Source organism: Leucoraja erinacea, chromosome 27 (assembly GCF_028641065.1).
Source record: "Leucoraja erinacea ecotype New England chromosome 27, Leri_hhj_1, whole genome shotgun sequence".
Taxonomy (NCBI): Eukaryota; Metazoa; Chordata; class Chondrichthyes; order Rajiformes; family Rajidae; genus Leucoraja; species Leucoraja erinaceus.
The window spans coordinates 19,778,384-19,805,566 of NC_073403.1; the positions used below are offsets into that span (position 1 = coordinate 19,778,384).

At 41.2% G+C, this 27,183-nt stretch overlaps 1 protein-coding gene across 10 annotated transcripts in view; it reads right to left on the minus strand.

The window, feature by feature from the left end:
• hdac5 (histone deacetylase 5) overlaps positions 1-27,183 on the minus strand; it is a 277,929-nt gene that overhangs the window by 155,869 nt on the left and 94,877 nt on the right. For 7 of the 10 annotated variants that reach the window (XM_055657256.1, XM_055657254.1, XM_055657250.1 and 4 more), the window contains one exon: positions 14,693-14,764. In XM_055657256.1, the coding sequence (XP_055513231.1) occupies positions 14,693-14,764 (72 nt within the window). Of the gene's footprint in view, positions 1-14,692; positions 15,431-20,591; positions 21,334-27,183 lie in introns of those variants that run through there. The other 3 variants (XM_055657249.1, XM_055657248.1, XM_055657257.1) reach the window with 2 other exon arrangements.

A 27,183-nucleotide genomic window follows, 5' to 3' on the forward strand; every position in this document is an offset into this window, starting at 1 on the left:
CAGGCAGGACCAGTGCAGATGGTGCATGTCGGTCGGCATGAGCAAGATGGGCTGAAGGGCCTGTTTCCACACTTTGATTCTATTATTAAATATGACACAATACTTATTTATCTTGATTGAATGCTAATATTATCTAGGAAAGAACTGGTTTAAATCAAAGGTAGACACAAAATGCTGGAGTAACTCAGTGGGATAGGCAGCATCTCTGGAGAGAAGGAATGGGTGACGTTTCGGGTCTAAGTTACTCTAGCGTCTACCTAATTATATCTAGTTAGGATTTGAAAGAACCCCATTCAGACATGACGCATGTGACAAATACATTTAAAAAATCAATGCTTAGGAATTCAATCCAATTCCAGATTTTCTTCCCCAGTGCTAATAATTTAAAATTATTGATTTTTTCCACAGAGTGAAACATGATAATGAACGTTTCTGGGTTGTTTCTTATGCTATTTCCTGGTGTGAATCACATATGTACCTCAAAGCGATTACCATGTCAGAAGTCCACGAGATTACATTATTCTCGATGCAATAGTAGTCTTGGAGTACAGTAGGATAACTTATACATACTAGCTCAGGAACAGCCAACGTTGTATGGCAACTCAAATCCCTGACAGCCAACTTTTATTACCAATTTTTCATGCCATGCCGATGGCACAGATTTGATTAAGCCTATTGTGGATGGACATCCTGAAGCCTACCTTAGAATGTAGTACAGGGCATATATTTCTGACATCTTGAGAACAAATGAAGGATGCAGCAGGATACTAATGATTGCTGTGCTCATCGAGGAGATCCTCATAAATGCAAGCAATTGTCACGAGCAGTGATTAGCAATGGCCATTGCCAAATAGCATAGATTTCCTCATTTTTGGCAGATATTGATAACATGCTGGTTCCATTTTGCAGGCACCTTCTCTGATAATTGATTGTAAGGGAGAATATCGAAGGTGATACATACATTTTGTACTGAATCTAAAATTTATTTTATAGCCCTTTGTTTTTGAATGCTGCAATACAATCTCTGTGGCCATTTTGCATCACTTATCTATGATCGCTCAACATATTTTTTAGGTCTGCCCTGATAGGTATAGCCGGTGTTGTTGTTTTACAGAGGTTCAATACAAATCATGAGAAACAATTTCATTTTAAAAGGTATAGAGGGAAAGAATAAACACCAAATATGATGATTAATTATGATGCTGAAGCAAAGCAAGACTTTCATTGTCCTATCAGGGACACATGACAATAAACTCTCTTGAATCTTAATTAACAGAATATTGAATGTTAATAAAAAGGTCCCTTGAAGATAAGAGATCCTAAAACTTTCATGGGCTGGAGATCAGTTGTGAGAACTTTTCAGCAAAGGAGGATAAATGGAATACAAAGTTTACCACAGCTTCAGGATATCCTGAAATGCTTTACAATAATATATTTTTAAAGTACGATCACTACTGTAATGCAGGAAACATGGCTGACAGATTTTCAGAAAACAATTTGGCAAAGGCTTGATTAATCTGTTTCAGTGTTACTTACTTGGGGACAAATATTGGTTAGAATACAGAAATAATACTAATGCACTTTTAAGTGGGACTATGAGATCCTTTCACGCTTACCTGTGAGAAGATAAGCCCTTAGTTTAATATCTCATCTGAAACATGGCACTTCAAAACTATGGTGTTTTCTCAGTACTTGACTGGAGTGTCAGCTTAGACTGTAGTTCACAGGTCTTTTGAATGGAACTTAAACCCACAATGTTCTGACTAGGACCAACAGACCTAGTTTCGGAAATACTACTACACATGGTTTAGTTTAGTTTAAAGAAACAGCACGGAAATGGGTCCTTCAGCCCACTGAGTCTGCGCCAAACAGCAATCCCCATATCCTGCATAGTTACTGCACTATCCTACACAATTTATAATATTTACATAAGCCAATTATCCTACAAATCTGTGAGTCTTTGGAGTGTGGGAGGAAATTGGGGCACCCAGGGAAAACCCACGGGGTCACGGAGAGAACGTACAAACCCCTTACAGACTGCACCCATAGCCAGGATTGAACCCGGGTCTCTGGCGCTGTAACACAGCAAATCTACCGCTGCGCCACTGTGCCACCCAAGCACTTGGTACTTGATAAGTCAGATAAGTTAAAAGTCAAAGTCATATTCTTTTCTTTTGATTTGTTGTTCACCCGCAAGGGCAGCAAATCATCTGGGCTATTGTTCCATGGTTTATGAGAAATGAAAATTTCCCTTGTTATTATGGACCTTTATAACGGATTTTGGTTATAGCGGATGAAATCTGTTTAAACCTCGCTGCTGTTAGCGAGGACACTTTTCATGGGATATGATCAGTGTGGCCTGGGGACTGCACCATCCCAGAGTCAGAGAAACAGAACTGAATTAAATTCAGGAACATCCTGTAACACTCAGCATATGCACATCATTGTAAGGAGAAACGGAGTTAACATTTGAAGTTGATGTCCTTTCACCCTGAACTCCAGGCTGGCATTTGGTCGAGGTAGTCTCACTTAGAGCGGGACAGGATTTCCTCACCCCGCCACCCAAACACCCCAGACCTCCCATTTTGCTCTTAATTTCTAAACGCAGGAATCAGCAGCAGGGGCAGCAATTATTGACGATCCCCAGCAGCGTTGGACAAAGTGGTGCTGAGCGGCCTTTGCGGGCCGCTGCACTCCTCGTGATGAAGGAGGTCCGACTGGGCTCTCAGTGACATGGCTCCAGGATTCTGACCCGGCACCTGAACTATAATGTCAATGGGGGGGGGACGATGGATGAGAAGGGAAATATTTAATGGGAACCTATCGATTATAGCAAACAATCGGCAATAACGGACACTATTTCTCTCCCTTTGGCCCGTTGTAACGAGGGTATTTAGTAAGCTAAACTGGCAAAGAAAAACTTAAGTAGATGTCACCAGAAGATAGTCTTAATCAAAAAGCATGAGCAATTATTATAATACTGATATTTGATATTTGAGACCAAAGATTAAATATAAACAACATTTATATAAATGTTTGAATATGACAGTTGGTGTTGAAAAGGATTGGCTTTGCCGATCTGAATAGCTATTTTCATCCATCCCTGGTGTACATTAGGAGACTGCAGTAAGTTCACATTTAATTAACTGTCATAAACAGATCATAAAGTGATCTGCGAGAAACAAGCAGATGAGCCCCAGCTAAAGGCATGTGCCAATTGGATGGGAGATAAATTACTCAGTGCAATTGTTAGAAAGTCACAGCTAGGAAAAGAGAACGCACAAAGTAATTTTCCGCAATTAGCTTAAATATTCAATTCTGAAAAATGGGAGTGATTGCTCAAATCCATTACAAATGAAACCACATGCACACCATTATATAGTCTAAAACATAATCTACCCAAAAATATCCTGTAATAGATTTCCATTATAGATCCTCCTATTTCCGAAACAGATACTGGAAAAACTACGGTGACAAGTCAAATGATACTGATTTCAGTGAACATTGAACATAGAAAAGTACAGGACAGTAACAGGACTTTCGGCCCATTCCACGAAGCCAGAATAAGCTAAATCTGTCTGCCTACATATCATCCATATTCCTCCATTTCCTGCATATTCACGTGTCTATGTAAAAACCTCTAAAACATCACTATCTTATCGGCTTTAAATACCACCCCTGGCAGCAAGTTCCAGGCACCCACCACTCTCTATGTAAAAAAACTTGAAGCTAACTCTCTAGTCTACCCCTCTCATAGTTTTATACACTTCTATCAGGTCTCTCCTCATTCTCCGAAACTCGCAAGAAAACGATCAGAGCTCCCCTGTCCCCTTCCCATTCTGACCTTTGTGTCCTGGGTCTTCTCCACCATCAGAGTGAGACCACATGCAAATTGGAAGAACAGCACCTCATATTTTGTTCGGGTAGCTTATAACTCAGAGCTATGAATATTGATTTAGCTAATTTTAAGTAACCCTGGCATTCCCTCTCTCTCTGCCCCTCCCCCACCATTGTCGGCCTGCCAGTTCCACTGTTTGCATCCATATATCCCTTTGTTATTACCTCTTCCACAGGCAACAATGGACCACTGTGGGCTCCACCTTTCCTTGGTCATCGATGACAGCTTTGATTTGTTTTGAACCTTTTCATACCTCTAGTTTTCTTCTCTTCTAAATCGCAGTCTGAAGAAAGATCTCAACCCGAAACATCACCTATTCCTTTTCCCCAGAGATGCTGCCTGACCCGCTGAGTTACCCAATATTTTGTGGCTATCTTCAGATTTATCTAGTCTCTCCTTGAGCTAATACTCTCAAATCTTGGCAGAATCCTGGAACCCCTCTTCTGCACCCGCTCCAAAGCCTCCACATCCTTTCTGTAATAGGGTGACCAAAACTTCACAGAATACTCCAAATGCGATCTAACCAACGTTTTATAAAGCTGTCACATGACTTTCTGGCTTTTTATACTCAATTCCTTGACCAATAGGGATGTAATGTTGAAGCTCTATAAGGCCTTGGTAAAGCCGCATTTGGAATATAGTGATCAATTTTGGGTACCATATCTGTGGAACGATGTGCTGGCTCTGGACAGGGCCCAGATGATCTCAGGAATGAGTAGGTTAACGTATGATGAGCATTTGTCGGCAAGGAGCCTGTACTTGCTGGAGTTCAGAAGAATGAGGGGGGACCTCATTGCAACATACAGAACAGTGAAAGGTTTGGATAGAGTGGATGTGGAGAGGATGTTTCCTCTAGTTGGAGGGTCTAGGACTCGAGGTCATAGCCTTATAGTTAAAGGACGTTCTTTTCAGGAAGGAGATGAGGAGAAATGTCTTTAGTCACAGGGTGGTGAATCTGTGGAATTCTTTGCCACAGAAGGTTGTGGAGGCCAAGTCAGTGGATTTTTTTTTAAAGGCAGAGATAGATAGATTCTTGACTAGTACAGGTGTCTGAGGTTATTGGGAGAAGGCAGGAGAATGGGGTTAGGAGGAAGAGATAGATCAGCCATAATGGCGGAGTAGACTTGATGGGCCAAATGGCCTAATTCTACTCCTATTCCTTATGACCTAACGAAGGCAAGCATAACATGCACCTCCTCTTCAGCCCTGCTACTTATGTTGCTTCTTTCAAAGATCTACGGACTAGGTGCCCAGAATCCCTCTGTATGTCAATGCGGTTTCACTGTATACTTTCTCCCTATATTTGACTTCCTAATGTGCAACACCTCATACTTGCCCGAATTGAATTCCATCTGCCATTTCTTCGCTCATATCTGTAACTGATCTATACCCTGCTGCAACTTTAATAATCTTCTTCACTGTCCACAGCTCCACTAATTTGTTGTGTCATCAGCAAACCTACTGACCAATTCATCTACATCTTCACCCAAGTAATTTTGTATACATCATAAACAACAGAGGTCTCAGCCCTAATCCATGCGGAAAACAGTGTTTATAGATCCACAGTCGGAATAACTTTCACCACCACTCTCTGCTTTCTATTGGTCAGCCAGTTCTGGATCCGAACTACAAAGTCACTGTGGATCTCATGCATTTTAATATTGTTGATCAGCCCATCATGATGAACCTTTTCAAATGCCTAAAGCCCATGTAGACAACATCCACTGCTCTACCCCCATCAGTCACCTTCATCATCTCTTCAAAAGACTCAATCATCCGTGTAAGACCTGCCCCACACACACCTTCAGCGACTGCCCCTAATTACCCCCAATCCCTAACCTAATGGTCCCGAATTGCTTCAAATTGAGAGTAAATCCTATCCCTAAGAATCATTTCCAATAGCTTCCCTACCACGGAGGCACACGGGCCCATAATTACCTGGATTAACGCTATTTCCCATCTAAAACAAAGGAACAAACTACTCGCAAGTCCTCCATGACCTCAACCATAGCTAGAGAATGTATACTAAGATCTTCAAGGCCCCACTAATCTTCTCTTTTGTTTCTTTTCAATAACCTGGAATGGATCCCTTTAGGCTTGAGGACTTGGCCATCTTAATTATCTTCAAGAGACCCAACATCACATTCTTGATTCTAAAATGCCCTTGCATAATAGTATACCGTTTAATTATCTCACCTATCCTCCATGCCCTTCTACTAGGTGATGAAAAGTACTTGTTTAATATCTTATCTACATACTCTGACTCCAAGCATAAATTCCATCCTTTATCCTTTGTGGTCCGATCCTCCCTCTTGTTTTTAAATGCACATATCAAGACGTTACAGACTATGAAACTAAATCGTGCTATTCTCTTTAATCCAACTTGCTAATGAGATTTTATGTCCTCTTCTACCTCTCCTAATTCCCTGCTTGAGTTCTTTCCTGCTTTCTCTATTCCTTAAAGGCCCTGGCTGAATTAATCTTCCTAAGCCATATTTATGCTCTCTTTTTCTTTATGAGCAAATTTACAACTGCTCTTGTCTTCCAAGATTCCATTCCCTTGCCATCCTTGTTCCTTTTCCTTTCTGGAACATGTCAGTCCTGAACTCTGATCAGCTGGTCTTTAAACAATTCCCACATGTCAGATGTGAACTTCGCCAATAACAGCTGCTTTCAATTTACTCTCCCTAGCTCCTTCCTAATAAAATTGTAATTTGCCCTCCCCCCATTCAGTACTTCCCCCTAAGGTCCAGACTTATCCTCATTCATAACTATCTTTAAACTTAAGGACTTGTGATCACTGTCAGTTGATTATTAAGTTCTGTGGAATCCTCGAAAGCATATTTCAGAAATGATTTATAGGAAACATAGTATAAATTCCTTTGCATACCTTCAAAAACAAACATATATCATGCCAAAAAAAAATAATCATAACATGGACTAAAACGATTTAGCAATCATTTTGGAATGTCTTAACAAGCGTAAGGAAATTCCATGCAGACATTTTGGAAAGATTTGTTTATCGTAGGACCTTTTTTTCCAGAAAGAAATTCCTCAAAAAAATAAGAACAATAATGCAATGCCTAAAATTCAAATCCAATGGGATTTTCTATAATATATATAACATATAACAATTACAGCACGGAAACAGGCCATCTCAGCCTTACAAGTCCGTGCCGAACAATTATTTTCCCTTAGTCCCACCTGCCTGCACTCATACCATAACCCTCCATTCCCTTCTCATCCATATGCCTATCCAATTTATTTTTAAATGATACCAACGAACCTGCCTCCACCACTTCCATTGGAAGCTCATTCTACACCGCTACCACTCTCTGAGTAAAGAAGTTCCCCCTCATGTTACCCCTAAACTACTGTCCCTTAATTCTGAAGTCATGTCCTCTTGTTTGAATCTTCCCTATTTTCAAATGGAAAAGCTTGTCCACATCAACTCTGTCTATCCCTCTCATCATTTTAAAGACCTCTATCAAGTCCCCCCTTAACCTTCTGCGCTCCAGAGAATAAAGACCTAACTTATTCAACCTTTTTCTGTAACTTAGTTGTTGAAACCCAGGCAACATTCTACTAAATCTCCTCCGTACTCTCTCTATTTTGTTGACATCCTTCCTATAATTGGGCGACCAAAATTGTACATCATACTCCAGATTTGGTCTCACCAATGCCTTGTACAATTTTAACATTACATCCCAGCTTCTATACTCAATGCTCTGATTTATAAAGGCTAGCATATTTTCAACTGCTGTTTTGGGGAAAGTGATTACTTTGGCTTTACTAACCACGTTTCACTTGATGCAGTAGCATTTAGAAGATCAACAATCAAATAACATTCTTTGTCCTCTTCAAGATCTGTGACTTGCTGCAATTTCACATATAGCTTGATAAGCAGAGCTCATCTGCCTTTGTCTGTGGAGGTCAAAGTCACTGTGACTCCCAGCTTCCAAGACTCCTCGTATTCCAGAGTGCTACTACTGATCTCTACCACATTCCAGTTTGGATCTCACTGGAGAGAGAGTAGGGGCGCGTGAGAGAGAGAGACACACACACACATCGCGAGGGGGGGTCCGAAAGGGGGGAGGCTGTCTGCGCGATGAAGAGGAGGGGCTGCCAAGAATGGGGGGGGGGGGGGGGGGGGGGGAGAGAGAGAGAAGAAGGAGGGGGAAGAAGGGGGGGGGGGGAGACACTTTTAATAAGTATAATAAAGTTTGGCGGGCATTTTACCTGCCGGTAGGTTTTCCTAGGTCCTGAAAACTCCAATGTGCCAATCAAAATGCCCGGTCAGTGAAGGAGATTGCCTACGACTTCCCTCGACTGCCTGTAAGTAAATAGCGACCCCACTCCAATGCACTACGAGTTAAAAAGACCCATGCCAACCAAATTTTACTTGTGGAAAATTTTTCAACATGCTGACAAATTTTCCGCGACCTAGCTGAGGCCACGTGTATTCGGGAACTTCCCTCGAGCATGAGGGAGAGTTCCAGCGACCTCATGGGACCTCCTAGGACCACGTGTCGACCATGCTGCGAATTTGAAGGTCGAATGCACTGCTCTAAACTCGCAGATTAGGTCGCCCAAGTGGGCAGCCCTTTTAGAAACAGAGGACTTCATCCGTCTTTCCTTCCACTCAGAGAGACAAGGTAGAGCAGGCATTCATGGACTAAATTCAAGTGCAGCAGATTTCTCACAGTAACCTCAATGACAGCTTCCATCAGGAGCAACACAGTAGCACAGAGTTGCTGCCTTACAGTGCCAGACACCAGGGTTCGATTCTGACCTTGGCCGCTGTCTGTACGGAGTTCGTACAATCTCCCTATGACCACGTGGGTCTTCTCCAGGTGCTCTGGTTTCCTCCCACATTCCAAAGCAAGTTTGTAGGTTAATTGGCTTCTGTAAATTGCCCCTGGTGTGTAGGATAGAACTAGTGAATGGGTGATCGCTGGTCGGCGCTGACTCAGTGGGGCTAAAGAGCCTGTTTCCATGCTGTATCTCTAAACTAAACCAGACACCTGGATGTAACCCTGGAAAGTGCTTGCGGTCCCAACGCACAACAGAATATGCCTTTTGCTGGCACTGTTCTGCACTAGCTTATCCATGTCTTGCGAATCTGTCAGGAGCAAACTTCCATACCCTATCCAGCTGCTACCACATGCCCCCAACATGGACATCATTACAACATCCATTCATTAGGCAGCAAACCCCCCCCCCCCCCCCCCCCCCAAATCCAAAAGTTCACATGAAATTGTAGCATTAGCTAGCTGGAGAGATCTCAGCTGTGAGGTTAATAGGGATAGCTGTGAGACCTTTTAATAGACTATTACACGGCACCACATTGAAATGACACAGTCCAATATTACATCGAGAAACCTGAGAACACTCTTTTTTTTTAAACCTTACAACTGAAGATCATGATCTTTATGGGACTTCCCAAACAGATTCATACCAACCAAAAGTACGGTTTTAGTGCTATTGGATGCACTACAATTTAGGCCAAAATGTTTTCATTCAGAATTTGTTCAAGTACTATAATTTTTAATTTGATTTAAATTCTGATCCACTGGAAAATATCTTGATTAGATAGGCATATGTAATTCTACATGAAGATAGACGCAAAATGCTGGAATAACTCAATAGGACAGGCAACATCTCTCGAGAGAAGGAATGGGTGACGTTTCAGGTCGCATTGATATTCAAATTAATTTATTTTGAAGGGCCAAATGCCATGTAATTTGTCTATATTTTCATCGATACATTCATGTGGGCTTTATTCTAGTGGTTTTTGGTCTGCAGTAATCAATGCATATTCAGAAAATAGAGGATTGATATTTTTAAAAATTGTACATTTTTTAATAGTACAAGTATTCTCTGTTGCCCATTATTTTAGGACTGCAATAATGTTAAAAAATAATATTATATTACATCAGAGCAGAGGAAGCAACGAGAGAATTGAGGATTTTTTTTTTAAATATTGCTATCTGCTAATAGGGTTGTCCACAAAGAATTCACCAGAATTACTCAATGGCGCATCAATAGGAAAGCCCAATCCACCTCAGAAATGGAGCTTTAGAAATTTCACTTCATTACTGCTTCATTGTGCGGATTCAAGAAGTTCACAATCAGTCACCATGATCTGGGTGACTTCACACTGTATAGATAGAGAAAGGAGTCCTAAAATCTATATTTCAGTTTTATTTTTAGCTTGCACATCTTAATATTAGGTTCCCAAGCTTAATATTAGATCCTCAACTGGCTCTGAATGATACCTCACGTCTGAGTCAGAGCTTGAGAATGAGAAATTGTTTTGAAGTATCCACTTAGCTCTATCATTTTCTTATTTCAATTATATCTATTCCATGATTATATTATTGTATGTGCTATTGAGATTACAACTGGTGTCGAAACATGCTATATGTGAATGAATATTTGCCACTTAAAAATACTAATAAACACACCAAACTTCCATTAATCTTTACCTGAGAACTGTTCTGAATCATGCAGACCATTACCAAATCAATGAAATATGCCAAAAATGTACAAAGCCATTATGTGAATGCGGTCATTATTACAATACAGTAAGTTATTAAAATTCCTGTTACATATTAATATATCAATTAATTATGAACATTTTATTTAGTGGCCCAATTCAATCAGAAATACATTCAAACTTTGCTAATGTGAGAAACATCTTTACATGACCAGATGTTTACTTCTAGATTAAATTTCATATTTCATCACATTTCACAATTCTAGTGGCATATGCACTTAACATGATCATCACCACACAATAATATACCCGAAAACTAAAATTAAATAACACTTTTTTAGAGGAAGCAATCCGAGACGAGATGAATTCAAAATGTTGTACTGTGCTAATCACGACAATTATCAATGACAGTGAAAATGATTTAATTAGAAAAGTACACCCAATGCACAAGGTAGCTGTGCATATTCTGTAACCTGGCCAGAGTAGTTTCTCCCCTAGCTAACATTGTGATCAAAAATAATGTTATCATTTAGCTCTGAAAGGAAATTTATTATATAAACGATGAAAAGGAAAATCATGAATAAATGAGCAGAAACAGAGATAGGGCATAATGCATAAGAGATTAAAACAATTGAAAATAGTGAACAGAAATTAGGAAGTTCAAAATATTATTTTAAGATCTGATAATACAGTTTTTCGGTTGAAATGCTACAAAAAACGTAGCATTTTATGAATACGACTGGTCAGCTCATTTTAAATCCTGTTTAAAGTATGTTCATTAATAAGATAGCTGATAAGAAAATCGTTCAAAATCTCTAAATGCGTAGGTTTGTTGTCTCCATATAATAGCATAAGAAACCACTACATTTCACAAGGTATTGTAGTGCAGAGATAGTGTCATTGACTTATGTAGCATGGGGAAAAAAGGCTTCAGCCCAACCTGTCCATGGCACACATCTCTTGAAACCATTGCTATATTTGGATGTTGACAGAACATCTCAATTGTTAAACTATGTGGAACTTCAATACTTGTCAGCAGTTAGCATATCACACAACATTACTCCCCAAAAATGTTTCCATTTTGTGGTGTTTTAATTTCACTATCAACATAGCTGTGTGAACAATCAGTTCAAAGGTTTGTTTCCCTCTCAAAACTGGGTTATAACACATTTAGATTTTGCTGGTGGATAAAATCTCAATAAGCAAAGTTGCTAATTACAGCAAAGATTTTGCAAAATATGTGCAACTTAAGAAACCTACTAAAAATGAAATACTTAGTTATATAACAATCTCATGTACACTTTTGACAAATTCAGTAAAGAGCCCTGAACATTTCTTTGGGTGGGGGGTTGGGGAGGGAAGTTGGTGAGGAGCTGGAGGAAGACATTAAGTTGGCTGAAATATTTTTGCTCAAGGACAAACATCCTGAAATAAATCCCAATGACTTGGCACAGTCTGCAGAACTGTGGTTGCCATGACAAGCCAATTAGTATGCCATGCACAAAGCAGCTGAATTACTGCATCTCTAAGGTTTCCTGTTTAGATTAAACCAGGTTATCTACTTGGGTGTGGAATAAATGAGTTTACCAAAGAAAAGCAATATATCTGAAGTCATTTAGTGACAAACAGGACACTGAGCCACAGTTAAAGCATGCGAGGAACCTAATGGAAATAAAATACAATTGAGTGAGAAAACCTGCACATGAAACCTGCACAAAAACTTGCACATTTCAAAGAAAATATACTATGAATGAACAATAAAGTTGTTTGTATTCCATTTTTCATTAATCAGTTTAGAATTTAAATTGTTTTGTAATTGCTTTTGAAGAAGGTTTTATGTTTACCCTTCAAACTTTGCAACTACTTTGCATTATTTCTGCTGGCCATGAGATTAACATTTTCAAAGTTGAAAATGACTAACATCTACTACAAACCCACTGACTCCAATGGCTATCTGGACTACACTTCTTCCCACCCAGCTTCCTGCAATGACTCTATCCCCTTCTCCCAATTCCTCCGTCTGCGCCACATCTGCACCCAGGATGAGGTGTTCCAAACCAGGGCATCGGAGTTGTCCTCATTCTTTAGGGAACGGGGGTTCCCCACTTCGACTGTAGATGAGGCTCTCACCAGGGTCTCTTCTATATCCCATAGCTCTGCTCTCATTCCCCATCACCCCACTCGTAACAAGGACAGAGTCCCCCTTGCCCTCACCTTCCACCCTACCAGCCATCACATACAACAGATAATCCTCCGACATTTTCGCCACCTCCAACGGGATGCCGCACTTGTCGCTTTACCCCCCACCCCCCCAGTCTCCATCCAAGGACCCAAGCAGTCTTTCCAGGTGAGGCAGAGGTTCACCTGTACCTCCTCCAACCTCATCTATTGCATCCACTGCTCTAGGTGTCAGCTGCTCTACATCGGTGAGACCAAGCGAAGGCTTGGCGACCGCTTCGCCCAACACCTCTGCACAATTCGCATTAACCAACCTGATCTCCTGGTGGCTCAGCACTTCAATTTCCCCTCCCATTCCGTATCAGACCTTTCTGTCCTGGGCCTCCTTCATGGCCAGAGTGAGTCCCACCGCATATTGGAGGAGCAGCACCTCATATTTTGCTTATATAGTTTACACCCCAGCGGTATGAACATTGACTACTCCAATTTCAGGTAGTCCTTGCTTTCTCTCTCCTTCACCTCTCCTCCTCAGCTCTCCCACAGTCCACTGTCTCCGCCTCTTCCTTCCTTCTTCCCGCACCCCCCCCCCCCCCCCCCCATCAGTCTGAAGAACGGTCTCAACACGAAACGTCGCCTTTTCCTTCGCTCCATAGATGCTGCCTGACCCGCTGAGTTTCTCCAACATTTGTCTATTTTCAGTTAAAAGTCACTAAAATTTCATCTTACACTTCGGCAAATCCAGTAAGCTATGGTACAGTTTAAATAAATCTTTTTTTACTGGTATATTACTTTTAATACCTTAAAAATCCTTCTGGTCTATCAATTAATGCTAATTCTGATATTTTATATTTTTCCATATATTTTATACTGTACATTGTTCAATATTTTCTATTTCAATGTTCTGCTTCTTTTCTTCAACCTCTGCCAACCAAAAATTATTAAATTTATTTCTAAGTACAGGATAATTTAAAAGCATCCTGGATTTTGTATATTTAGTGCATTTTTAAAACCAGACCCATTGTTTACACATTTATAACATTAGATGTAGCAATGGGACTTGGCGATAAAACTACAGTTCATGACATCATCGTATGGTTGAATATCCCTTGAATTAAAAGCAAAGGAACATTGAATTAAACTACTTGTTTGTATATTAATATAGAATAGTAACCCGTGATTGGTTTCACATTGTCTTTAAGTACCATGCAAGGAAAGTTGACTATTGCAATGCTACACTGTTTACAGGAAATGTTACTCCCTAAAGCATAAAGAAATCCAGGATGATGCACAAATCTAATCGTGGCAAAGCCTCCAAATCGGACGTTTTCATCTTCATTGGAAATGTAGGAAGGGGGAGTCACCACAGATTGTCAGTCGTCTGACACAATATTAAATGTGAGTATCAGCATGGCAACCCTAAATATGTATGGTCCTTCTTGTGACAATGTTGTGTCTTGAATTATTACCCTTAGGCCCATGCACTATATTTTAAATCCAAAAAACATACAGACATCCATTTAACATGCTAAACATAACTACAGTGAATTAAAATGAGAGAAGCTGGATTAACAAACTGTTTTAAACTGCTAAAGCTGTGCTGGCAACATTAAAAAGCTTAAGTTTCCACTGCTAAAAATATCTCAATATTCTTAGCTTTGGCATACCTCAGAAAGCAGTATGGTATCACATAGCTATCTAGTGCTGACAGATAACCACCACGTGCTGAATAAACAGGTCCCAGAAATAAGCTCTTGCAAGAAAATTAAGGTTTGAACCGTTTAACAATCACACCAATAACAAATTCCTGAAAACTAATGTTCCTAGAGAAGAATCAATTTCCTATTATAAGCCTTTAAAGAAAATCAATCAATACTTGCATGCAATAATAAAGTGACAACATTACTGCAATTTTAAGGTATGAACGCGTTTTTCAAAAACTTGCATTTCATTAACAAATAGCTGAGAAGTTCTTGTCATGTTTAATTATTACGTATTTAATGATGTAATATAATCCATATGAAAGGAATCACCATCAACACTGTTCCGTTTCATATTAGCATTGGAAACATTTTGCATATATCAGACTAACTATTATCAAGATGAATCATTCAGCTTACCTGAGGTTGGCATATTGTGTATCCGATTTTGTGGCAAAAGTTCTAGGGGCTGCTCTCGTCCAGATACACCATCTGAGGAAAAACACGATTCAGTTTCATATATAGTCTGTAGCATCTTTTTCAGGCGAGGCACTGTGGGCTTCAGTAACATGACAAAGTCATCAAACACAATTTTGAGATCTTCTTCACAATTTTTGAAACTTCTAAGCTGGCGAGTCTTATCTTCTAAATGTTGCTGCTGGAAGCAGTGTATAAAAATCCCCAGATTCTTTTTAACATAGTCAAGCCTGGTGAAATGCACAGTGGAACAAACATCCTAATTAACGTTTGGATTTTCAGCCGCTACAGCAAACATTCAGTCATCTTCCTTTGAACAAGTGATTAATCAGACACATGCAACCATCGTGGTTAGATAGGGATAGCTCTTCACCTAAAAGGACCCTTAAATGCACTGACAGGTACGATTCAGTATGAAAATATTAATCCTCTCACTGGCAATGAACGCAACCATACAAGCTGCCTACTGCAATAAAAGCTAGCACATTTACATACAAGTTAACAATAATACAGCCTGAAGCAGACTGAAATAGAATGATAGGAGGGGTCAGCTATAAATAGGTCATGCATGCTCAGGGAACAAGGAACATGCATATAAACACAGGCAACCAATCAGCAGTGTTAAAATACCATTTCCTAGCTCGTGCACACTTTAACATGGACATTATTATCAAGAGTAACTAACCTCTGCTCTGCATTTAGTTTAAATATATCAGTATTAAAAATAAACTATATAGAAGCCATAACACTCAGCGAAAACTCAATGGTAATAATCTGTTTCCATTTTAGCTCAGTCAGATTCAAACATCCATACTTAAATAATAATTCTTCTGGATTTTGATTCATCTATATTTCATTATGACAGTTCAACCCTAATGGGGATTATTTCCTTTGTGGCTGTTGGAGGGCAGGGAGGGTTGGAGGAAATGTCACTTTACGACACGTGCCATACTTCAAAAATGTGTGGCAATTTAAAATAAATTGGAAGACTGCTGACTTCCTTCATGATTTTGATAAAAAAGTAAACAACCGCTTAACCCACAAGAGGAATACATTGTTTTCCAGAGGTCCTGAATTAATATCAACGTGTTTAGCCATTAACCTATGATGAGGTTAGTGTTCCTTCTAAACAGACTGCTGAGCGTTCCAAATTCTAATACTTGTATCTACCAAACTGAATTAGGTTACTTCATTTGCTTAAGATTCTTCGAGATTATTGCGTACTTAAATCACATGTAAAGCTTGTATTTATTCAATGCTTTTGGAAGAATGTGATGAAGAAAAATGGCAAACAGAGAGAATGAACTGAATACTCATTATTCATCCTGCAATTAAGTCATGTTTACAATACTTGAGGTTGACATTTTTGTCTTTGACCATATAATTATCATCCAACTGCAGTTGCACTTACTATTTTAAAATTAACAAAGTTACAACAAAACAATGTTGTTAACAAATTTGATGCACTCGCACAAAAAGACAGCCTTGACAAACTTGAGCACCCGTCTTCAATTTTATTTTAAGGAGTACACCCTAACTGTTTGGTGCATGGCTTGAGTGTGCTACTTTGATACGAACAAAAACTGTCAAAACACACTAGTGTACAAGAAACTGTATCATGCATTGACAGCAAGATCACTGGAAGAACAGAATGCTCTGGCCTCTTATTCCGTAACCATTTATATTTTAATAATTAAACACATCCAATTTAACGTCAGCTGATTCTATCCCTAAATATTGCAGCAAATTGACATGGGAGAGAAAAAAATGTTTCTGCAGTCAATTACACCTACATTGAGTATTGCATTCTCCATGTAATAACCACATTCTCTCTGATGCAAAAAAACAGACCGACAGCAGGATAGTCACACTGTTGTGAAAGTGCACCCGAGACTCCATTCAAGGTAGAAGTACAAAGGACCTCCTCCACAAGTATCTATCTTACATAACAGTGATTCCACTAATTAGAGTGGGCAGCTTCAGGTTGAACTATAAAAAGCTCAAGAATATTTCCGTGGAAAAATACTGTAAAAGTATTGTTGAAGTACTTGTATAAAGAGTGTAATAAGTGCCTTCTGGCAACACGTGGATGACATGGATCCAATTATTTTCGTCAGTATTACACCCACACTGAACTACAAATAGCCACAGTAAATGCCTCTTCTGCAGGCGAAATTGTATATAGCTTTATTCCCTGTTATTAACACCTTCTTACACAGCCCTGTTCTGTTTACTAAAAAGCTCTGTGAGAAGTAAAGCATCACTGCTGTGATGTTTAAGTCCCTGTCCTTTAAAAATTAGAATGTTTTCCAAAAAACATTGGAACTATTATTTAACTGCACCAAAGTCACTTTAAACCAAAGGAAAAAGTGCATCCCACAAATCCCCAAATTGAAAAAAGTATTCTTACACTAAAATAACCCTGGGACTATTTTAACACTCTCAAGATTAAAGCAGCATTAACAATAACTCACTAATAGGTAAGAAAATGTGTTTAAATCAACCCAAACTACATATAATTCTGCAATAAATTGAAATTATGATATATCAAAGTCTTATCTAATACATAAAATAAATAAGGCATAATTCACATCTAATAAAAATAACTCGGCTATTGTTTAATGCCTTTATTTAAAATACTCAACTGCAAATTGTGGACACCAACTTATGTGGTGTGCAGTTAAATAAATCAAACTGAGCAAAAAAAAAAAAACAGCAATGGAGAGAAAAAGATCAGCGGAAGAAAAGCTTGCGTGAAATGGCCTGGAGCCTCAGAGAAGAAAGAATGGAAGACCATAAATGCACACCTGACCAGCATCCTACAGGGTGTAAGGGGTGCAGTCGAAAGAAAGCTTGACAAGATGGGGGACATCATCTATAGCTATGGAGCAGAACGATATGGAATAAGGGAGAAAAAGGGAGGCACCAGCTTTGGAAAGCAAGTCCAGACGGCAAAAGGAGATGGAATGCTTAATCCGGGAGAGAAGGCAGCTCAAGAAGCAGTGGAGGAAGGCTTCTTCTAGTGAAAAGGAGGGCATCAACATTCTCCATCAAAAGCAGTTTAGCAACCCTGAGGCCAGCAGAGTACCTGCGGAAATCACGAAAAAAAAAAAAAACGAGATCACGCTTCTTCAAGGACCCTTATAAGTTTGTAAAATCACTTTTCATCAAAGAAAAGGGAGGAAATCTGAAAACATCAAGGCAGGAGCTGGACGAGCATCTGGCAAGAATGCATGCAGATGACAAGAGACACCAGAAGACAGCTATTCCAACGGACATTCTACCAATTGAACAACCAGAGCACCAAATGGACATTAATCCTCCAAAGTGGAGGGAGGGAGGTAGAACAGACAGTAAAGTGGGCAAGAGCATCTTCAGCCCCAGGGCCAAATGGGGTTCCGTATCAACTCTACAAGGGTGCTCCTTATGTTCTTTGCTTCCTGTGGAGGCTAATGAGAGTGGCTTGGGAGAAGAGAGTCATACCCAAAGCATGGTGCAGGGCAGGAGGAATCCTGATTCCGAAAGAGAAGGAATCCACAGATGTCAGCCAATTCCACCCTATCAGTCTCCTCAATAAGATCTTAGCTCAGAGGATGACCCGCTATTTAGAGAGAAACAACCAAGTGGATACAACAGTCCAAAAAGCAGGCATCCCAGGGTTCTCTGGATGTCTCGAACATACCAGCATGATTTGGCACCAAATCCAGACTGCAAGAAATGAGAAGAGAGATCTGCATGTCATTTTCCTGGACCTTGCCAACGCGTTTGGAACTGTCCCTCACAGTTTCCTCTGGGCATCCCTTTGACTTCTTCAGGATACCAGAGACTATCGCAAGCCTTGTCAAGGCTTATTTCCAAGATCTGCAGCTCTGTTTCACCACGCCTGACTTTACGACCACATGGCACTGCATGGAGATTGGCATTATGGCAGGGTGTACCATCTCCCCATTGATTTTTACAATGGCTATGGAAGTCATCATAAGGGCCTCCAAGTGGGTGTGGGTGGTGAGCGGTTGAAGTCTGGAGTCCGTCTATCACCCATCAGGGCCTACATGGATGACATGACAATCATCAAAACAACAGCACCTTGCACCAGGCGCCTTTTAGGGAAGCTTCAAGAGAACATCACTGGGGTCAGAATGAAATTCAAGCCATCCAAATCAAGAAGCATTTCTATAATCAAAGGCAAACTGGTTCTTAATTTATCAAGAACCTATCCCAACTGTATCAGAGAAGCCAATCAAAAGTCTGGGAAGATGGTATAACTCTAAGCTGAAGGACACCGATCAGGCTAACGAGTTTAGGCAAGAAGTCATCAAAGGTCTGGCGAACATCGACCGATCCATGCTGCCTGGAAAGCTGAAAATCTGGTGCCTGCAGTTTGGGTTATTACCTCGCCTTATGTGGCCACTAACCATGTATGACATCACACTCACAAGAGTCGAGAAGATCGAAAGAACAATCAGCTCCTTCGTGAGAAAGTGGTTAGGTGTTCCTCGGTGCTTGAGCAGCGTAGGCCTGTACGGTCAGGGGGTACTCCAGCTGCCTCTCTCTAGCCTCACAGAGGAGTTTAAGTGCGCTAAAGTAATACTAGAGAAGACCCTGGCAGAATCAAGGGACACGATCATTCGAGCTGCTGCTCCAACCCTTGCAGCAGGAAAGAAGTGGATGGCTTGGACACAGTAGGCTTGTCGGAAAGCGACCTTGCTGGAACACGGCATCATCACTGGAGCGCCAGAAGTTGGTTGCGGCCGAAGTCCGCCGACAGGAGGAAATCGAGTAGGTGTGCCAAGGCTGTGTCGCAAGCTAAACAGGGTCCAGTGGATGAGATGGGAGGGTGTGGCAAAGAGGAAGATCAGCTGGAAGGACATGTGGGAGATGGAGGCAAGCAGGATAAGTTTCCTCATTCGGGCAACCTATGATATCCTTCCTAGTCCAAACAAATCTAAACCAATGGCTGGGCGAAGATCCATCATGCCCCCCTGTGTTCAACACCAGCCACGCTTAAGCACATCCTCACTGGGTGTAAAGTAAGCCTCTCCCAAGGACGGTACACCTGGAGACATAATCAAGTGCTCAAATGCCTGGCAGCGACTCGACTCTGGAAAGCAGGAGAACAGCCAACAATGTCCTGCCGCCCAGAACAACCAACCCAGTTAAGCCAATTGCCTTTGTTCGAGAGGGAAACAAAGGTAATGGAAAATTCCACCAAGGACCAGGTTTGGACAGCTGGAGGCAGCCCCGGATTGGCAGATGCTGGTGGATGTGGACCAACGGCTTACAATTCCATCACCCACTTGGAGGCCCTTATGATGACTTTATACTCATTTTTAAAGAAAACGTTTCCCCAAATTTTTACTCCATTGTATCCATATTTGCAAGTCAGGTCCTGAACATTAATATCAATGTATTCCATAATTTTATCCATTCCATCCCTTTCTCTGTAGAAAATGATGCTCTCCCAAGTTCTCTTCAAAACACAGCACTTGTTTCTGGTTACAATGAAAAGAACATCACATCGTACATTTCTTTGGCCCTTGTCATCATTGGGATGTTGATTGTGACATTCTCAAGTGTTGCCCAAAGAGAATATCTCATTACATCGAGGTCACTTGTGGGCATGATATTACAGTATGAAGTAGAGACGACCATTCAACTTTAATGCTTCTAATTGCCCAACTACTTACTAAACAAGGATTATGCAGGAAAGTAAAGTAGAACATTTTATGCACTCTGAATCACCTTCTTTCTTGTCCATTTTGTTTCCTCTTAAAGAAATACAAAAATATCTTGGATTTTTGTCACAGCAATGGTCCAATTATTAAATCATTTTGATACTCACTGATCATCCATTTTGCTGTTCTTTCCCAATGCCATTGCTTCCTTTATCGTCAAAAATACTCTTCTTATCGTAGTTGTAAACCTCCAGTTTCTTACACAAAACACAAACTTTATCTGATTTTAAAAAGAACGCCTAAGAGACCCTCATTGTTAACTATCCAACTGCCTTTCCTGACATGCTAACATTGCAAATATTCACTAAAAGTTGGTTCATTTTTTAAATGAACATACATTTCTTGGGTGCAGACTTCCAAATGCTACTTAATGCATACCACATTAGTGATACAAGGTGTGGTAGACGTCATATTGGTGAGGAAAAAACAGAAAATTCTGTAAGTGTTGCAAATTTGAAACGTTGACAGTTTCTCTTTCTATGGACGTTGCCTAACCTGCTTTTCCAGCATTTTCTGTTTTTGTTTCAGATTTTCAGCATAATGGTACTGGCTTTCACATGAATGCAGACACAAAGAATAGGGAGATTGTATTAACAATGTGTGCAATTTGAAGAGGGACCTCACTATATTTTGGAGCTCAGCACTCTGATTCTCAGTCTTTTCTTAACTTCACAGTGGAATATTTCTTTATAGTAGGAAGGAACCATTTTAAACAATCAACAATCACACTCTAAGAAGGGTTTCGGCCCAAAACGTTGCCTATTTCCTTCGCTCCATAGATGCTGCTGCACCCGCTGAGTTTCTCCAGCTTTTTTGTGTACCTTTGATTCTCCAGCATCTGCAGTTCCTTCTTAATCACACTCTAGTTGAGTTGCTAATTGTTGCGAAAATCATACAAATATATGACTTTGTGGAACTCTATAAAGTTGTTAAAATAAAAGAATCCACAATGTATCTTTATTTTTTTCTATCATTACCCACGCAAGGAGTGGTTCTTGTCTTACCAGCAAGAAAAGGCTACAACTGCCATGTCCGGTGAATAAAGGCAAAGCGATTAAGAGTAACCAGTACTGAGCATCTGCAGCTTGTAAATCAGACAGGTTAGGAAGGAACTAGAAATGGGAACCGATTAATAGAATTTTTCAAGTAGGTCCTGCTCCAAAACTATTTCTGGCCTCAACAATATCTGTTCCAGTGGTGACAAACACCCTCCCCTCTATGGAGACACATGGAATTGCTGATGCTGGAATCTTGAGCAAAACACAAAGTGCTGATGATCAGGTCATGGAGTCTCACCAGGGGGAGCTGTGATGATAAGCATTGCTCCAAGTCTTTGGGGGGGTGCCTATCATGGCTGAATATCAGTGTTTGCAAACTGTAAAATATGTGCAAGACACTAGCAACACTGGTAAATTGTGCAAGACTGAGGTAAGATTTTAATAGTTAGTCAAGTCAAGTCAAGTTTATTTGAGATGTGCAGTGAAATGAAAAGTGGCAATGCTTGTGAATTGTGCAAAAAAAAACCTACAAAACAGAATGGAACAGAATCACATATTCACATACAGGTGCACAACCTTTTATCCGAAGATCCAAATAACGAAAACCTCCGAATAACGACATTTTTTCAGTCCTTGAAAAAAGGTCCTTGAAAACGTTCACGGAGGGCGGCCCGCAGAGGTGACAGAGGAACCTCCGGTCGGTCCTCGAAGAAAGGGGAACTAAATCCCCATCCATAAAAGAGAAGGTGAGGGTATATTGCGCGGGAGGGTTAATAATTGACAATATGCTGCTGTCTGCCCGCTGAGTTAAAAAAGTTCCCACGGTAGACTCACGATACACAGTGTATCGTGAGTCTTGCGTGGGAACTTTTTTAACTCAGCGGGCAGGGAGCTGCAGATTGTCGCTCCCTTCAGTTTCACCCCACCTACACCCCTCTGCTTCCCGGCCATGTGTGTGACCCCTTCCCTCCCCTCTCCAGCTCCCCGCTCATTGCACCGGCGTGGGGGCTTTGCACTGTCTTCACGTTGGCAATGCCAGTCACCGGAGACGTCAGGACCAACGGGACACCGACCCCCAGGCCCACTGCAAGCACGGAGATCCCAGAGACCCACAGCCAGCAGCAGCCCAGCCCCGTTCCAACTCCAGAGGAAAACTGCGAACTAGCGGGAGACATCGGGACCACCAGGAGCCGCTCCCCGATGGGCCGCTACGGCGACAAGTGGCAGTTCGCCCACAGCCCGAGCTGTGCCCCCTCATCGGGACACCGACCCCCAGGCCCACTGCAAGCACGGAGATCCCAGATCAGCAACTCCAGCCCCGCTCCAACTCCAGAGGGGCAGAAACTGATGGTGCGCAAGGTGCGTCTTGTTCTTGAGGTCGCGCAGCCCGGGCTGTGGGCGAACTGCCACTTGTCGCCGTAGCGGCCCATCGGGGAGCGGATTCCTCTGGAGTTGGGGGTGGGGGGGAGGGGGAGGGGGGTATTATGCTGTTTGATCGCCCCCTGCTATCCCAGGGACAGGGAGACAGGACGTTCACCGAGGGCGGCCCGCAGAGGTGACAGCGGAACCTCTGGTCGGTCCTCGACGAAAGGGGAACTAAATCCCCATTCATAAAAGAGAAGGTGAGGGTACATTGACCGGGAGAGTAGGAATCCCAAGACAAAGTTGAGTGAGCGTTCACCGAGGGCGACCCGCAGAGGTGACAGCGGAACCTCGGGTCGGTCCTGGAAGAAAGGGGAACTAAATCACCTTCATAAAAGAGAAGTGGAGGGTATTTGCGCGGGAGGGTATATCGCCTACCTGGAAGAAACCAGACATTTTTTCCAGGATGTCGTCTGCACACCAAAGCTCACGTTTGGCGTCTCTGCTGCACACGGATATAAGAGTGTGAAAATGTCGCCTTAGGCCGCCTTAGGGCATGAAGCCCCGCTAGGGTGACATGAGTGCGGGAGGTGATTCAATGCTGCGGCCACATTTACAAATTCAGGAATTCATTCAACACACTGCATTTCATACAGACATTTATTCTGCAAGAAAAAAACTACACTGAAGACTCAAACTCGCGACCGAGGAACTGCCGGGATCAAGGCGCAAACTCGCGACCTTGCGGATATGAGCCAGGCACTCTACCACTGAGCCAGCCATTAAAATCTACGCTAAAAAATTTCCATTCCGAAGACCGACAAATTCCAAATTACGAAAAGTGTCTGGTCCCAAGGCTGTCGGATAAAAGGTTGTGCACCTGTATTACATATTTGTGGGAGGAAAAAAAGAAAAAACAGCAATTTTAAAAAGACACCACACACCAGTAAAATGGTACAGTAAAGTTAGTCCTTGGTGAGATAGGAGTTTACAGTCCTAATGGCCTCTGGGAAGAAACTCCTTCTCATCCTCTCCGTTTTCACAGCATGGCAACGGAGGAGTTTGCCTGACCATAGCAGCTGGAACTGTCCATTGCTGGGGTGGAAGTGGTCTACCATGATCTTGTTGGCTCTGGAGTTGCACCTTCTGATATACAGTTCGTGCAGGGGGGCGAGTGTAGTTCCCATAGTGCGTTCGGCCGAACGCATTACTCTCTGCAAAGCCTTCTTGTCCTGGGCAGAGCAGTTCCCAAACCAAATCGTGATGTTTCCGGACAAGATACTTTCCACAGCCGCTGAGTAGAAGCACTGGAGGATCCTCAGAGACACTCTGAATTTCCTCAATTGCCTGAAGTGGTAAAGGCGCTGCCTTGCCTTACTCACCAGTGCTGCAGCGTGTGATGTCCATGTCAGATCCTCTGAGATGTGGACTCCCAGGTATTTAAAGCAGCTTTCATATTCAATGTTGAATATGGTTTGTTGTCATGCAATGGAGTTGTGTATAAAACAAGCAACATCTCTTGAGTTAATGGGCCAGGTGACATATGGCTTTTGAAGATACATCCAAAGTTTGTACTGAATCTCTTGCAACATTGGATCCGTTCTTCTGATCTCACTCGGCATTAACAGCTATCCGTACCAACTGTCTTTTGATTTATCTGCATGCCTCCTATCATCTTGCAGATTGATCACATTTCTCCTTCTTACCTCCCTCCCGTCCAGAGAACTCAAGTGCAAAATCTTAGCCAACTATCTTCCAAAACCGTTGCTGAAAGAATTAAAGGTGGTGAATCCCCCCCTCCCCCCGCACCCCATCGCCTTTAAATAGCATATATTGACTTGAATTAGACTAACTTTGCACTACATTGGGGTTCCTCTATTGAATCATGAAGCAAATGAACAATATACCTGACATTATCTACAAAGTTTACGGACTGCTGGCAATCAATTCCCCATCATAATACCCATACCCGTTTTCAAGGGGCTATTCAATTTAGCAATGCTTCCCTCCCCCACACCTTCAAATGTCATCTCCTCCCATATAAGCTAATTGGCTTTGCTAATCCATTATATGAACAATTGCGTTCATCCTGTAGCATATCAATTTATGTATTGAAAATAAACCTCAAGAAGAATGACAATTTGCACTTAAATACTGCCTCTAATAAAGTGACATCATCCTCCATGAAGGCATGGAGATTAATCAAATTTCCCACAAATTTACGACAATTTGATAGGCACTTAAGTAGGCAAGGCATAGGGTACTGACCTAACGAGAACAAACAAGATTACTGTAGACGAGCAAAAGGCTTGCTTGGACATTTCTGATACAAGAGGCACAGCGGTAGAGTCGCTGTCTTACAGTGCCAGAGACCTGGGTTCGATCCTGATGAAGAGTGCTGTCTGTGCGGAGTTTCTACTTTCTCTCTGTGACTGTGTAGGTTTTTTCCGGGTGCTCTGGTTTCCTCCCACGTTTCAAAGTCTACAGGTTTATGAGTTAGTTAGCTTCTGTTAATTGTCCCTAGTGTGCAGGATAGAACTAGTGTACGGGTGATCAATGGTCGGCACAGAATTAGTGGGCCGTTTTCACGCTGTATTTCTAAACTAAACAAAATTAACTCTGAGATACCATGGCATTTAAGATGCATGTCAAAAATAAATTGGCCAATTTGAAAAACTGACCAAAATAAAGCAATTGAAAACAAGTATTTTAATAAAGAAAAATTGCTAAAATGTATTTTAAGTTTGTATGATAGGCTAATTGGTTTATTGTTATCACTTGTTCTGAGATATAGTGAAATGCTTTTGTTTGTGTGCTGTCCAATTAAATCAAACGACACATTTGTATAATCAAGCCATACAAAAGTAGCACAGGTAATGCAAAGAGAAAAATATCAAAGTGCAGAATATTGTGTTACAGTGTGATGGCATTTCAGTTCTAGAGAAAAAGTCCAAGGTCCATCATGAGATAGGTTGGAAGATCAGGACTGCACCCTAACTCATGGGAGGATGTTGAGTCACGTAGACTTAGTTCCTCCCACACTGTTGAGTGCATTGGGCAGCAAGCTCTCGCCATTCTGTTCGATCATGTGCGACATCTTTCACCCTCGATAGGTTAGTGTCCCGAGCTTCCAAATCCTTCTGGAATGTTCACCTCCATGTGAGTTTTGGTCGGCCTCTTTTCCTTCTTCCGTCAGGTTGCCGTCATTGCGATCTTAGTACACGTCTGGAGACATTCTTAGTATATGTCCTGCAAATTTCATCCTGCATACCTGTATGTCCTGGCTGAGAGGCTTTGTTGCAGTTTCCCAGTAGATCTCCTCATTTGTGATGTGGTCTCTATAGCTAGTCTTCAGGATCTTCCTCAAGCAGCGTTGTAGGAATGCATCCAATTTATTTTTCATCTTCACATTGATTTTCAATGTCTCACTGGCATAGAGGACTGTAGGGAGGACTACGGACTGGAAGAGCTTGACTTTTAGCATCTTGAATATCTCGTCACTACACTATATTGGCTGCAGTCTTCTGAAGACTGATGCAGCTTTACCAATTCGGGAGTTGATATCGACCTCTACATCTCCATCTGCTGTGAACGTCTGACAAGATAAGTAAATCTTATGGCGTTTTCCACAGGTTCCCCATTGATTATCAGTTGGTCTATTTGCTGCTGGTCTCCAGTCTGCATGGTCTTAGTCTTCTGGCAGCTGATCTTTAATCCAACCTTTGATGCATTCGTTGAGGACATTGAGCAGTCTGAAAACACTATCAGGATTAAAAAGTGCAACATGTATGCACAGTTTTGTCATTAAAGATAAACAGCAATAAAAATGAAAATAAATTCTGCAATTTCTGCAATAAAGTCTGCAAAATACCGATACTCTCTTCATGAATGCTCCCTAACTTGCTTAACATTTCCAGCTTTTCTTTCATTTTAAATCCCAAATGTTGCTATTCATTCGGCTTAACAACCTTACACAGCTTTGCCAAAAGAATGTTATCCATTTTTTAGATTCACAGGAAACAATCAAGGGCCAATATTTAATAGGTGACCAATTAACAAAATTTACAACAGATAGAGTTAGCTGAGGTTTAAAAAGATAATGAATTCTCTAAAATTAATTTTGTGTTGTTTTGCAACATTAATTAATCTTCATTTAAAACACTTAAATAAATTAGAGCAGAATATCTCCCAGCAATACTTTTGACATAAAATAATTTTATTTTTTTCTTATGTACACGCAACTTTCAAAAATTCCACAATTTAATTCCTGCATTCCCCCAATGGCAACATAGTGAAAAATTAGTAATTTGAGTTGTGATACAAGAGGCAATGTTGCAAC